Source organism: Entelurus aequoreus, linkage group LG06 (genome assembly GCF_033978785.1).
Source record: "Entelurus aequoreus isolate RoL-2023_Sb linkage group LG06, RoL_Eaeq_v1.1, whole genome shotgun sequence".
NCBI lineage: Eukaryota > Metazoa > Chordata > Actinopteri > Syngnathiformes > Syngnathidae > Entelurus > Entelurus aequoreus.
The window spans coordinates 2,078,448-2,093,488 of NC_084736.1; the positions used below are offsets into that span (position 1 = coordinate 2,078,448).

The following is a 15,041-nucleotide window of genomic DNA, read 5'->3' on the forward strand; positions in this document are numbered from 1 at the left end:
TGTTGACGGATGTTCATCTCGCCAGCAGCTTATATTGGCAACTGCTTATGTCTTCAACCGACATGTGTCAACTTAAACAGGTTCCACTGTAGGTTAAGCCGACAGCCGCTTATGTTGGCAACTTCCTACGTGGGCAAACGCTTACGTCGACAACCGCCTGTGCCGACAGTGGCTTTTGTCAACAACATCCTGGTCAGCAACAGACTGTGCCGCTTATGTTGACACGCGTCAGCCCACCCAAACGGTGTCACATTAAGCGGGTCGCACCGTAGCCTATGTTTATGGCGTCAACCGCTTACGCAGACAACCTCTTATGTCGTCAAGCGCTATGATGACCTGAGTCAGCCGGCCCACGATTTGTCGACTCAAACAGGTTCCACTGCCTATACTGACACACGCTTATGTCGATGTGAGTCAGAACGTGTCACATTAAGGGGGTTGCACTGCAGGTTATGTTGACAGCGGTTTACGGTGTCTGTACAGCCCTTCCCTCTGGGCTGGTACCGAGGGCGACTGTGTTGACGCGTGTAAATGATAGAATGTCCAGTACTGTACGAATGTGACAGTCCCTTTATTATTTATTCCAAGCTATCTAAATGAAATCAAATGTAAGTTAATTAACTAAGTGTGCTAACCTTGAATGGCACATAATCACAGCATTGTCACCACACCACACCACACGGTCCAAAACTGTTTGTCCTCCAATCGCCCTGCCCGTGCTCACACCTGAACCCAATTTAAGGAGGCTACCATGGGAACCGCACCATAGCAACAGGCCCCTCCCTGTCAACACTTCCTGGTTCTTAACAGGAAGTGAAATTCAACATGAGCTGAGGCCAGCAATCAATTAGAGAAAATTAAATAAAAACAATATAAACAAATAAGGATATTTGGCTCCAACAGTGTCAACTGAACTGCTTACTTATGTTGTCAACCGCTTATGCCACACTTTGTCTGCAGGCCAGCTACTTTCAATGTAGCAAGTGGAGGTTAACATTCATATACATCATTTATATTCATTTATTTATGAGGTTAACATTCATATATATCATTTATTTATGAGGTTAATATTCATATATATCATTTGTATTCATTTATTTATGAAAGAGAGGTTAACATTCATATATATCATTTATATTCATTTATTTATGAGGTTAATATTCATATATATCATTTGTATTCATTTATTTATGAAAGAGAGGTTAACATTCATATATATCATTTATATTCATTTATTTATGAGGTTAATATTCATATATATCATTTATATTCATTTATTTATGAAAGAGAGGTTAACATTCATATATATCATTTATATTCATTTATTTATGAAAGAGGTTAAGAAGGTAAAGGTGTTTAATGCTAATACAAGCATGTATAAGACACTTTCATGAAGACAAGAATATAAGTTGATGACTTGCATTGATAGGAATCAGACAGTTAGTGATGATAACCTCCACATTTTCCAATGGAGGAGAAAAAAAGTCCTCCTTTCTGTCAAATACCACATGAAAATGTCCAGCTTCCATACTCCTTTTTATACACTTTACAAGAAATACAAACTCCTTAGCTTGCTAGCTTTCTGAGACTCTTATTTTGTTAGCGCAGGCAGGATGGAGCAGGGCTTTTATTGTGAAGACAGGAAGTGTGTGGTCGGTCTTTGGAGTTTTGCGAGAGTCTGTTGAAATAAAAAGTGTTTCTGGCCTTCCTGTCGGTCGTTTTTTCTTAATAATGATGTGGCAGCAGCCACAAGCTCCTCGGGTGTTGTCAATGTCAATGAAGTGAGCAAAGTCTTGGTGAAGATTGCTGATCATGTCCACATTGAAGTGTTTGCTAGCAGCCGCTGTTCCGCCGGGCGTAGGCGTGACCCGCCAGCAGGTACTCCATCTCCCTGAAGTGCATGTTGGACACGCTGATGGCCGACGGGCCTTTCTCCTTGAAGCCGGCTTTCAGGTAGAAGGGCACCAGGAAGTCCTCGCAGATGAGCAGAGCCCTGCGGGGCGTGGCCATGCAGCGCAGGTGCTGCAGGTAGTGCAGGTAACGCCACAGCAGGATGGAGCCTTTGCCTTGCTGGCGACATTGATGATGCACTGACAGCACGTGGATGTGCACCGTGGATGTGGACGCCACGTGGCGGGTCATGGCCTCCTTTAAACAACATAAACATCATTCATTATCAACGTGTCATGGCCTCCTTTAAACAACATAAACATCATTCATTATTAACGTGTCATGGCCTCCTTTAAACAACATAAACATCATTCATTATTAACGTGTCATGGCCTCCTTTAAACAACATAAACATCATTCATTATTAACGTGTCATGGCCTCCTTTAAACATAAACATCATTCATTATTAACGTGTCATGGCCTCCTTTAAACAACATAAACATCATTCATTATTAACGTGTCATGGCCTCCTTTAGACAACATAAACATCATTCATTATTAACGTGTCATGGCCTCCTTTAAACATAAACATCATTCATTATCAACGTGTCATGGCCTCCTTTAAACATAAACATCATTCATTATCAACGTGTCATGGCCTCCTTTAAACATAAACATCATTCATTATTAACGTGTCATGGCCTCCTTTAAACATAAACATCATTCATTATTAACGTGTCATGGCCTCCTTTAAACATAAACATCATTCATTATCAACGTGTCATGGCCTCCTTTAAACATAAACATCATTCATTATTAACGTGTCATGGCCTCCTTTAAACAACATAAACATCATTCATTATTAACGTGTCATGGCCTCCTTTAAACAACATAAACATCATTCATTATTAACGTGTCATGGCCTCCTTTAAACAACATAAACATCATTCATTATTAACGTGTCATGGTCTCCTTTAAACAACATAAACATCATTCATTATTAACGTGTCATGGCCTCCTTTAGACAACATAAACATCATTCATTATTAACGTGTCATGGCCTCCTTTAAACATAAACATCATTCATTATCAACGTGTCATGGCCTCCTTTAAACATAAACATCATTCATTATCAACGTGTCATGGCCTCCTTTAAACATAAACATCATTCATTATTAACGTGTCATGGCCTCCTTTAAACATAAACATCATTCATTATCAACGTGTCATGGCCTCCTTTAAACATAAACATCATTCATTATTAACGTGTCATGGCCTCCTTTAAACATAAACATCATTCATTATTAACGTGTCATGGCCTCCTTTAAACATAAACATCATTCATTATTAACGTGTCATGGCCTCCTTTAGACAACATAAACATCATTCATTATCAACGTGTCATGGCCTCCTTTAAACATAAACATCATTCATTATTAACGTGTCATGGCCTCCTTTAAACATAAACATCATTCATTATTAACGTGTCATGGCCTCCTTTAAACATAAACATCATTCATTATTAACGTGTCATGGCCTCCTTTAAACATAAACATCATTCATTATTAACGTGTCATGGCCTCCTTTAAACATAAACATCATTCATTATCAACGTGTCATGGCCTCCTTTAAACATAAACATCATTCATTATCAACGTGTCATGGCCTCCTTTAAACATAAACATCATTCATTATTAACGTGTCATGGCCTCCTTTAGACAACATAAACATCATTCATTATTAACGTGTCATGGCCTCCTTTAAACATAAACATCATTCATTATCAACGTGTCATGGCCTCCTTTAAACATAAACATCATTCATTATCAACGTGTCATGGCCTCCTTTAAACATAAACATCATTCATTATTAACGTGTCATGGCCTCCTTTAAACATAAACATCATTCATTATCAACGTGTCATGGCCTCCTTTAAACATAAACATCATTCATTATTAACGTGTCATGGCCTCCTTTAAACATAAACATCATTCATTATTAACGTGTCATGGCCTCCTTTAAACATAAACATCATTCATTATTAACGTGTCATGGCCTCCTTTAGACAACATAAACATCATTCATTATCAACGTGTCATGGCCTCCTTTAAACATAAACATCATTCATTATTAACGTGTCATGGCCTCCTTTAAACATAAACATCATTCATTATTAACGTGTCATGGCCTCCTTTAAACATAAACATCATTCATTATTAACGTGTCATGGCCTCCTTTAAACATAAACATCATTCATTATCAACGTGTCATGGCCTCCTTTAAACATAAACATCATTCATTATCAACGTGTCATGGCCTCCTTTAAACATAAACATCATTCATTATCAACGTGTCATGGCCTCCTTTAAACATAAACATCATTCATTATCAACGTGTCATGGCCTCCTTTAAACATAAACATCATTCATTATCAACGTGTCATGGCCTCCTTTAAACATAAACATCATTCATTATCAACGTGTCATGGCCTCCTTTAAACATAAACATCATTCATTATCAACGTGTCATGGCCTCCTTTAGACATAAACATCATTCATTATCAACGTGTCATGGCCTCCTTTAAACATAAACATCATTCATTATCAACGTGTCATGGCCTCCTTTAAACATAAACATCATTCATTATCAACGTGTCATGGCCTCCTTTAGACATAAACATCATTCATTATCAACGTGTCATGGCCTCCTTTAAACATAAACATCATTCATTATCAACGTGTCATGGCCTCCTTTAAACATAAACATCATTCATTATCAACGTGTCATGGCCTCCTTTAGACATAAACATCATTCATTATTAACGTGTCATGGCCTCCTTTAAACATAAACATCATTCATTATCAACGTGTCATGGCCTCCTTTAGACATAAACATCATTCATTATTAACGTGTCATGGCCTCCTTTAAACATAAACATCATTCATTATTAACGTGTCATGGCCTCCTTTAAACATAAACATCATTCATTATTAACGTGTCATGGCCTCCTTTAAACATAAACATCATTCATTATTAACGTGTCATGGCCTCCTTTAGACAACATAAACATCATTCATTATCAACGTGTCATGGCCTCCTTTAAACATAAACATCATTCATTATCAACGTGTCATGGCCTCCTTTAAACATAAACATCATTCATTATCAACGTGTCATGGCCTCCTTTAAACATAAACATCATTCATTATCAACGTGTCATGGCCTCCTTTAAACATAAACATCATTCATTATCAACGTGTCATGGCCTCCTTTAGACATAAACATCATTCATTATCAACGTGTCATGGCCTCCTTTAAACATAAACATCATTCATTATCAACGTGTCATGGCCTCCTTTAAACATAAACATCATTCATTATCAACGTGTCATGGCCTCCTTTAGACATAAACATCATTCATTATCAACGTGTCATGGCCTCCTTTAAACATAAACATCATTCATTATCAACGTGTCATGGCCTCCTTTAAACATAAACATCATTCATTATCAACGTGTCATGGCCTCCTTTAGACATAAACATCATTCATTATTAACGTGTCATGGCCTCCTTTAAACATAAACATCATTCATTATCAACGTGTCATGGCCTCCTTTAGACATAAACATCATTCATTATTAACGTGTCATGGCCTCCTTTAAACATAAACATCATTCATTATTAACGTGTCATGGCCTCCTTTAAACATAAACATCATTCATTATTAACGTGTCATGGCCTCCTTTAAACATAAACATCATTCATTATTAACGTGTCATGGCCTCCTTTAGACAACATAAACATCATTCATTATTAACGTGTCATGGCCTCCTTTAGACAACATAAACATCATTGAGCACATTACAAGTTGGAAGTTACAACAACATTACAATAAAACACACAAATTCATATTTTGTATTCAGAATTCCAACAGAAAACAGATTTGAATGACGGATTATTGACTTTGTTCATGTTTGTATTAGGGTTGTATGGTATACCACTACTAGTATTAGGGTTGTATGGTATACCACTACTAGTATTAGGGTTGTATGGTATACCACTACTAGTATTAGGGTTGTATGGTATACCCCTACTAGTATTAGGGTTGTATGGTATACCCCTACTAGTATTAGGGTTGTATGGTATATCCCTACTAGTAGTAGGGTTGTATGGTATACCCCTACTAGTATTAGGGTTGTATGGTATACCCCTACTAGTATTAGGGTTGTATGGTATACCACTACTAGTATTAGGGTTGTATGGTATACCCCTACTAGTATTAGGGTTGTATGGTATACCCCTACTAGTATTAGGGTTGTATGGTATACCCCTACTAGTATTAGGGTTGTATGGTATACCACTACTAGTATTAGGGTTGTATGGTATACCCCTACTAGTATTAGGGTTGTATGGTATACCACTACTAGTATTAGGGTTGTATGGTATACCCCTACTAGTATTAGGGTTGTATGGTATACCCCTACTAGTATTAGGGTTGTATGGTATTCCCCAGACTAGTATTAGGGTTGTATGGTATACCCCTACTAGTATTAGGGTTGTATGGTATACCCCTACTAGTATTAGGGTTGTATGGTATTCCCCAGACTAGTATTAGGGTTGTATGGTATACCCCTACTAGTATTAGGGTTGTATGGTATACCCCTACTAGTATTAGGGTTGTATGGTATACCCCTACTAGTATTAGGGTTGTATGGTATACCCCTACTAGTATTAGGGTTGTATGGTATTCCCCAGACTAGTATTAGGGTTGTATGGTATACCCCTACTAGTATTAGGGTTGTATGGTATACCCCTACTAGTATTAGGGTTGTATGGTATACCCCTACTAGTATTAGGGTTGTATGGTATACCCCTACTAGTATTAGGGTTGTATGGTATTCCCCAGACTAGTATTAGGGTTGTATGGTATACCCCTACTAGTATTAGGGTTGTATGGTATTCCCCAGACTAGTATTAGGGTTGTATGGTATACCCCTACTAGTATTAGGGTTGTATGGTATACCCCTACTAGTATTAGGGTTGTATGGTATACCCCTACTAGTATTAGGGTTGTATGGTATACCCCTACTAGTATTAGGGTTGTATGGTATACCCCTACTAGTATTAGGGTTGTATGGTATACCACTACTAGTATTAGGGTTGTATGGCATACCCCTACTAGTATTAGGGTTGTATGGTATACCCCTCCTAGTATTAGGGTTGTATGGTATACCCCTACTAGTATTAGGGTTGTATGGTATACCCCTACTAGTATTAGGGTTGTATGGTATACCCCTACTAGTATTAGGGTTGTATGGTATACCCCTACTAGTATTAGGGTTGTATGGTATACCCCTACTAGTATTAGGGTTGTATGGTATACCCCTACTAGTATTAGGGTTGTATGGTATACCCCTACTAGTATTAGGGTTGTATGGTATTCCCCAGACTAGTATTAGGGTTGTATGGTATACCCCTACTAGTATTAGGGTTGTATGGTATACCCCTACTAGTATTAGGGTTGTATGGTATACCCCTACTAGTATTAGGGTTGTATGGTATACCCCTACTAGTATTAGGGTTGTATGGTATACCCCTACTAGTATTAGGGTTGTATGGTATACCCCTACTAGTATTAGGGTTGTATGGTATACCCCTACTAGTATTAGGGTTGTATGGTATTCCCCAGACTAGTATTAGGGTTGTATGGTATACCCCTACTAGTATTAGGGTTGTATGGTATACCCCTACTAGTATTAGGGTTGTATGGTATACCCCTACTAGTATTAGGGTTGTATGGTATACCCCTACTAGTATTAGGGTTGTATGGTATACCCCTACTAGTATTAGGGTTGTATGGTATACCCCTACTAGTATTAGGGTTGTATGGTATACCCCTACTAGTATTAGGGTTGTATGGCATACCCCTACTAGTATTAGGTTTGTATGGCATACCCCTACTAGTATTAGGGTTGTATGGTATACCCCTCCTAGTATTAGGGTTGTATGGTATACCCCTACTAGTATTAGGGTTGTATGGTATACCCCTACTAGTATTTATCCATGTTTCCATTTAACTACTGAAGCTCTTTCATTTCAAATGTCTTTACTCGTAGTTCACCTTTTCTTTTTTTCATCTTTGGACTTTTATCGCTTTAAAAATGTTCAATTTGGACTTTGATCCTTTTAAATGCTGGTACTCGTCATTCATATTTACAATTCTAAATACTTTCATTTTTAAACATTTGAAAATTGTCTCTGTAATTGAAACTAGCATTTTTACACACATAATGTATGCCTAAAATGCAGACTTGACACATTTTAAAAGAGAATATTGTGAAGGTTTTTTTTCAATACAACACCTAAACATTTATGCCTTAAAGGAATAAGTGGACAAAAAGTGTATTGATTGTTGTATTTAAGTGCACATTCTGACCTGTGAAAGCCTCTTTTTGTCCCAACCCGTTCCAATGATGAAGGCGACCAGCTGGAATAAATCTTCAGCAGTCTATGTTACATCAATAAATCTACAGCAGTCTGTGTTACATCAATATATCTACAGCAGTCTTTTGTTACATCAATAAATCTACCAGCTAGTCTGTGTTACATCAATAAATCTACAGCAGTCAGTGTTACATCAATAAATCTACAGCAGTCTAAGTTACATCAATAAATCTACAGCAGTCTGTGTTACCATCAATAAATCTACAGCAGTCTATGTTACATCAATAAATCTACAGCAGTCTGTGTTACATCAATAAATCTACAGCAGTCTATGTTACATCAATAATCTACAGCAGTCTGTGTACATCAACTAAATCTACAGCAGTCTGTGTTACATCAATAAATCTACAGCAGTCTATGTTACATCAATAAATCTACAGCAGTCTGTGTTACATCATAAATCTACAGCAGTCTGTGTTACATCAATAAATCTACAGCAGTCTGTGTTACATCAATAAATCTACAGCAGTCTATGTTACATCAATAAATCTACAGCAGTCTATGTTACATCAATAAATCTACAGCAGTCTGTGTTACATCAATAAATCTACAGCAGTCTAGTGTTACATCAATAAATCTACAGCAGTCTGTGTTACATCAATAAATCTACAGCAGTCTATGTTACATCAATAAATCTACAGCAGTCTGTGTTACATCAATAAATCTACAGCAGTCTATGTTACATCAATAAATCTACAGCAGTCTGTGTTACATCAATAAATCTACAGCAGTCTGTTTACATCAATAAATCTACAGCAGTCTGTGTTACATCAATAAATCTACAGCAGTCTATGTTACATCAATAAATCTACAGCAGTCTGTGTTACATCAATAAATCTACAGCAGTCTATGTTACATCAATAAATCTACAGCAGTCTGTGTTACATCAATAAATCTACAGCAGTCTGTGTTACATCAATAAATCTACAGCAGTCTGTGTTACATCAATAAATCTACAGCAGTCTGTGTTACATCAATAAATCTACAGCAGTCTGTGTTACATCAATAAATCTACAGCAGTCTATGTTACATCAATAATCTACAGCAGTCTATGTTACATCAATAAATCTACAGCAGTCTGTGTTACATCAATAAATCTACAGCAGTCTATGTTACATCAATAAATCTACAGCAGTCTGATGTTACATCAATAAATCTACAGCAGTCTGTGTTACATCAATAAATCTACAGCAGTCTATGTTACATCAATAAATCTACAGCAGTCTGTGTTACATCAATAAATCTACAGCAGTCTGTGTTACATCAATAAATCTACAGCAGTCTATGTTACATCAAATAAATCTACAGCAGTCTGTGTTACATCAATAAATCTACAGCAGTCTGTGTTACATCAATAAATCTACAGCAGTCTATGTTACATCAATAAATCTACAGCAGTCCTGTGTTACATCAATAAATCTACAGCAGTCTGTGTTACATCAATAAATCTACAGCAGTCTATGTTACATCAATAAATCTACAGCAGTCTATGTTACATCAATAAATCTACAGCAGTCTGTGTTACATCAATAAATCTACAGCAGTCTATGTTACATCAATAAATCTACAGCAGTCTATGTTACATCAATAAATCTACAGCAGTCTGTGTTACATCAATAAATCTACAGCAGTCTATGTTACATCAATAAATCTACAGCAGTCTGTGTTACATCAATAAATCTACAGCAGTCTGTGTTACATCAATAAATCTACAGCAGTCTATGTTACATCAATAAATCTACTGCAGTCTGTGTTACATCAATAAATCTACAGCAGTCTATGTTACATCAATAAATCTACAGCAGTCTATGTTACATCAATAAATCTACAGCAGTCTATGTTACATCAATAAATCTACAGCAGTCTATGTTACATCAATAAATCTACAGCAGTCTATGTTACATCAATAAATCTACAGCAGTCTGTTACATCAATAAATCTACAGCAGTCTATGTTACATCAATAAATCTACAGCAGTCTGTGTTACATCAATAAATCTACAGCAGTCTATGTTACATCAATAAATCTACAGCAGTCTATGTTACATCAATAAATCTACAGCAGTCTGTGTTACATCAATAAATCTACAGCAGTCTATGTTACATCAATAAATCTACAGCAGTCTGTGTTACATCAATAAATCTACAGCAGTCTGTGTTACATCAATAAATCTACAGCAGTCTATGTTACATCAATAAATCTACTGCAGTCTGTGTTACATCAATAAATCTACAGCAGTCTATGTTACATCAATAAATCTACAGCAGTCTATGTTACATCAATAAATCTACAGCAGTCTATGTTACATCAATAAATCTACAGCAGTCTATGTTACATCAATAAATCTACAGCAGTCTATGTTACATCAATAAATCTACAGCAGTCTGTTACATCAATAAATCTACAACAGTCTATGTTACATCAATAAATCTACAGCAGTCTATGTTACATCAATAAATCTACAGCAGTCTGTGTTACATCAATAAATCTACAGCAGTCTGTGTTACATCAATAAATCTACAGCAGTCTGTGTTACATCAATAAATCTACAGCAGTCTGTGTTACATCAATAAATCTACAGCAGTCTGTGTTACATCAATAAATCTACAGCAGTCTGTGTTACATCAATAAATCTACAGCAGTCTATGTTACATCAATAAATCTACAGCAGTCTATGTTACATCAATAAATCTACAGCAGTCTATGTTACATCAATAAATCTACAAGCAGTCTGTGTTACATCAATAAATCTACAGCAGTCTGTGTTACATCAATAAATCTACAGCAGTCTGTGTTACATCAATAAATCTACAGCAGTCTGTGTTACATCAATAAATCTACAGCAGTCTGTGTTACATCAATAAATCCACAGCAGTCTGTGTTACATCAATAAATCTACAGCAGTCTATGTTACATCAATAAATCTACAGCAGTCTATGTTACATCAATAAATCTACAGCAGTCTGTGTTACATCAATAAATCTACAGCAGTCTGTGTTACATCAATAAATCTTACAGCAGTCTATGTTACATCAATAAATCTACAGCAGTCTATGTTACATCAATAAATCTACAGCAGTCTATGTTACATCAATAAATCTACAGCAGTCTGTGTTACATCAATAAATCTACAGCAGTCTGTGTACATCAATAAATCTACAGCAGTCTATGTTACATCAATAAATCTACAGCAGTCTGTGTTACATTCAATAAATCTACAGCAGTCTGTGTTACATCAATAAATCCACAGCAGTCTGTGTTACATCAATAAATCTACAGCAGTCTATGTTACATCAATAAATCTACAGCAGTCTATGTTACATCAATAAATCTACCTTGACCTTAAGGGAAGTTTAGAGGGCAAAGAAGAATGTGATTGAGCTTAGCCAATCAGCAAACAAAGGTAAATAACCTAATCAAATATGTAAAATTACTGCTAAAAAAAAAGTTGTATTTTACTGCTATATTTTCAATTTGAAGTATTAACGTTTAAAGAATTTTAAAATGAAGTATTTGGGTGACAATTTTAATGTGAATAATTGAGTTTTTAGTGAATTTTTGGTGTTTTTGCTTCTTTGTCCACTAAAAAGCATAAATCTTCACATTTTGTAATCATATTTTTAACCAAAACCTGCCCCCTAAAAGTATTTTTTTGAAGGTTTCTTTACATTTAAACTAATAATTAAATAAACAGATAAAAGATTTAGAGATGTGTTTCTATTGGTCAACAATAATGTGAAGGTATAATGTTATTATTGTTTGTGTTAACTACTTTTTATTACATTTTATTTAATTTTGGCCCAGTCCAACAAAAAGCATCTCCATTTGTTGAAATACATTTTTATCACAAAAAGTAACATTTATGAAAAACACAACTCCCAATTTTGTAATTTTGATGTTGTATTTAGACATAAAATAGAGATTTGCGTTTTGTATTTTCTTTTTTAATGACAAACATCTTTGCACAGTTTAGTTCAACACAAATACAGCAAGTGGCTCATAACATTTTTGTTTGTATATAACGAGGATAAAATACAAATGTTTCAAGGTAAAAAATATTTAGTTACAAAAATGGAAGATAAAGGTTTTTCCATTGCAGTTTTGATGAACACAAATATATCATGTCAATATTTGATCAATGTGATATTTTCTATGATCATTTTCACCTGTCAATACAAGTATTTAATTGTCAGCCATACCTTCTCTCTCGATCTCAAAGACACTGATGGCGTCCTGAGGCGTCAGGTTCCTAAACTCGCTGGCGGGCAGCGTGTGTCTCCTCTGTCTCAGCGGGCTGCTCACCTGGACAGGTGTCTTGAGGAAGAAAGGTTTGAGGGAAGGTGAGCTGCTCAGCTGCTGCTGGCTCATGTTTGCCTTCTTGGGAGATGAGTCTGACTCTCCTCCTCCTGTCTGCTCCCTATGAGCTCTCACACACATCACGTCACATGTCCAAAGATGACATCACATGTCCAAAGATGACGTCACATGTCCAAAGATGACGTCATGTCCAAAGATGACGTCACATGTCCAAATGCTCCTCTCATGATGTTTGCTTCAACCTTCATTTTAAACCGCTTTAAATGATCACTTCTCATTTAGATTTCGCTGACTTTCGGAAATTGCACATTAAATGTTGTTTTTCTATTCATTTTTTACACTGTTATAATGCTAACTGGTTAGCTTGCTGATGCTAAAGCCATTCAATGTACCGTATTTCCTTGAATTGCCGCCGGGTATATAGTATGCGCATGCCTCGATTTACCGCAGGGTCAAAACTCGTTTCTCAAAATAATTAGCGCATGCCTAGAATTACCGCCGGGCGTTATTGTGTATACTAGCATTTATACACCGGCACATTAGCGCAGACGACATGCTGCCAAAACCAATCGCATGTAAAATTATCTTTAGAAATGCTAATGTATGCACGCTACTTACAAAGCAATAAAATTGTTTTAATGTTGGTGACATAGTTTAACATAAATATATGCATAGATCTACATAACATACTGTATGTCCCGAGTCCTGTGTGCAACATCCAGCATAATATATCACAATTGATTATACCGGTATACATTGTACCGCTGTGTTATAACGCAGGCACTTGGGAGCCATTCAACAATTACGTATGCAAAGGGGGGTGGGGTTGGGGGTCAAATCCTGGGGGGGAAATGCACATAATTAAGTACCATCATTTGTATAGTAAATCTTGCGTACGGGGGTTGGGGTCAAAATCCTGGAGAAAAATGCGTACGTAATTGTTGAATGACCCCTTGTAAAAATAAAGAGTGTCACGTTATAATTGCCTTTTCAGACCAAACAAAAGAACTCCCGGGATGATTCATTGTGCTTTAAATTGTATTGCGGCATTAAGCGATGTCATGATTATCCTTACATCACACTCAAATTTATAAGCGCATGCCTTTGGTAAGCGCCGGAGTGAGAAGAGGTTTAAATTAATTCATTCTAGGAAATACGTAGGCTAAGTAAATACCCTATTAATAATACTATCTACTCTAGCAGATATCTATAAATACAAACGATAAATGAATGAATACATATAAACGTTGCTAGATATTTATTGGATTATTTTTCTATCTTGTTAGTTTTGAGAAGCTAATGCTAAGCGAATGCTAACTGGCTTGAATTCAGCTAAGGGGCAATTAACTCATGCTGGAGGGAATTCAATCATCTTATACAATTAAACTTTGGTCAATGTAGCCCTGTCGTGACTAGTCTTACCAGAAAAGAACAGAAACATTATTGCTAGTTAGTTGATAAATAAAATACATGTTATTTTCCTAAAAGAAGTCTTGTCACATGTTAGCTTGCTGGTGCTAAAGCTAGCTAATGTATCTCGCCATGTAATGAAATAAATCTATACTGCATTGTTATTGTATGTTTACTGTATACAGTTGTTGCATAGTTTAAATAATATATCGTGCTAATCTATTCCGGTTTGTGCTAAGCTAATATGACCGCCTCTTGTTAGCTTGCTGATGCTACATTGCTAGCACAAGCCATAATGTAACAATGACAAAGGTTATAGTGTAATAATGCAGGAATGTAATAATAATAGTGTAATAATGCAGGAATGTAACAATAATAATGTAATAATGTAGGCTCATGTCTTGCCTTAATTGCAGAAGGCACAACAATGTCAGTGCGTCTTCTCTTCCCTCTTTTCCCGCCAATACTTACTTCCTATCAACAACGTCACTTTCCTATCTCTCCCCGGAAGTCCCGCCCCCCGGCCAAGTCATTGGCTCATACACGTCCCCCGTCAGTCAATGTTAGTACTCTGTGTTTCTACTTATTTCTCATTTGTTTGTAAATGTTGCAATTTATAAATAAAGGTTTATAAAACCCCCCCTCCCCCCAAAAAAAACGTTATCACTTTGTTAGAAGCAAATATCCATCCATCCATTTTTCCACCGAGTTAATGCTAAATATATCCATCCACTTACTAGCGCTATATCTGATACTTAAATAGCTTGCTGGTGCAAAAGCTAATTGTTCTACTCTCTAAGGTTGAGATATCTCGCAATTAACCTTACAAAAAAAAGTAAATAAATTTTGCCAGCAAGTCGACAACATAATACTTTGTCAAACAGCAACTTGCCAAATATGTTTTGCGTCACAAACACAC

At 36.2% G+C, this 15,041-nt stretch overlaps 1 protein-coding gene across 1 annotated transcript; it reads right to left on the reverse strand.

The window, feature by feature from the left end:
- Positions 1–1,005: 1,005 nt before the first annotated feature.
- Positions 1,006–14,604, reverse strand: aanat2 (arylalkylamine N-acetyltransferase 2). Its single transcript, XM_062050960.1, has 3 exons — positions 12,595–14,604; positions 8,328–8,389; positions 1,006–2,148 (listed from the first exon to the last, which is right to left on the reverse strand). Exons 1-3 carry the CDS (start codon positions 12,830–12,832, stop codon positions 1,834–1,836), a joined length of 615 nt encoding a protein of 204 aa, XP_061906944.1. The 5' UTR covers positions 12,833–14,604; the 3' UTR covers positions 1,006–1,833.
- Between the last annotated feature and the right edge of the window lie 437 nt (positions 14,605–15,041).

Excerpts from the sequence above, each read along its gene's own strand:
- aanat2 (XM_062050960.1), bottom strand. The coding sequence starts at position 12,832 with ATGTGTGTGAGAGCTCATAGGGAGCAGACAGGAGGAGGAGAGTCAGAC. Across the intron at positions 8,390-12,594 it reads CTTTGAGATCGAGAGAGAAG|ATTTATTCCAGCTGGTCGCC; the intron begins GTATGGCTGACA and ends AGACTGCTGAAG. Across the intron at positions 2,149-8,327 it reads ACAAAAAGAGGCTTTCACAG|GAGGCCATGACCCGCCACGT; the intron begins GTCAGAATGTGC and ends TGTTGTTTAAAG.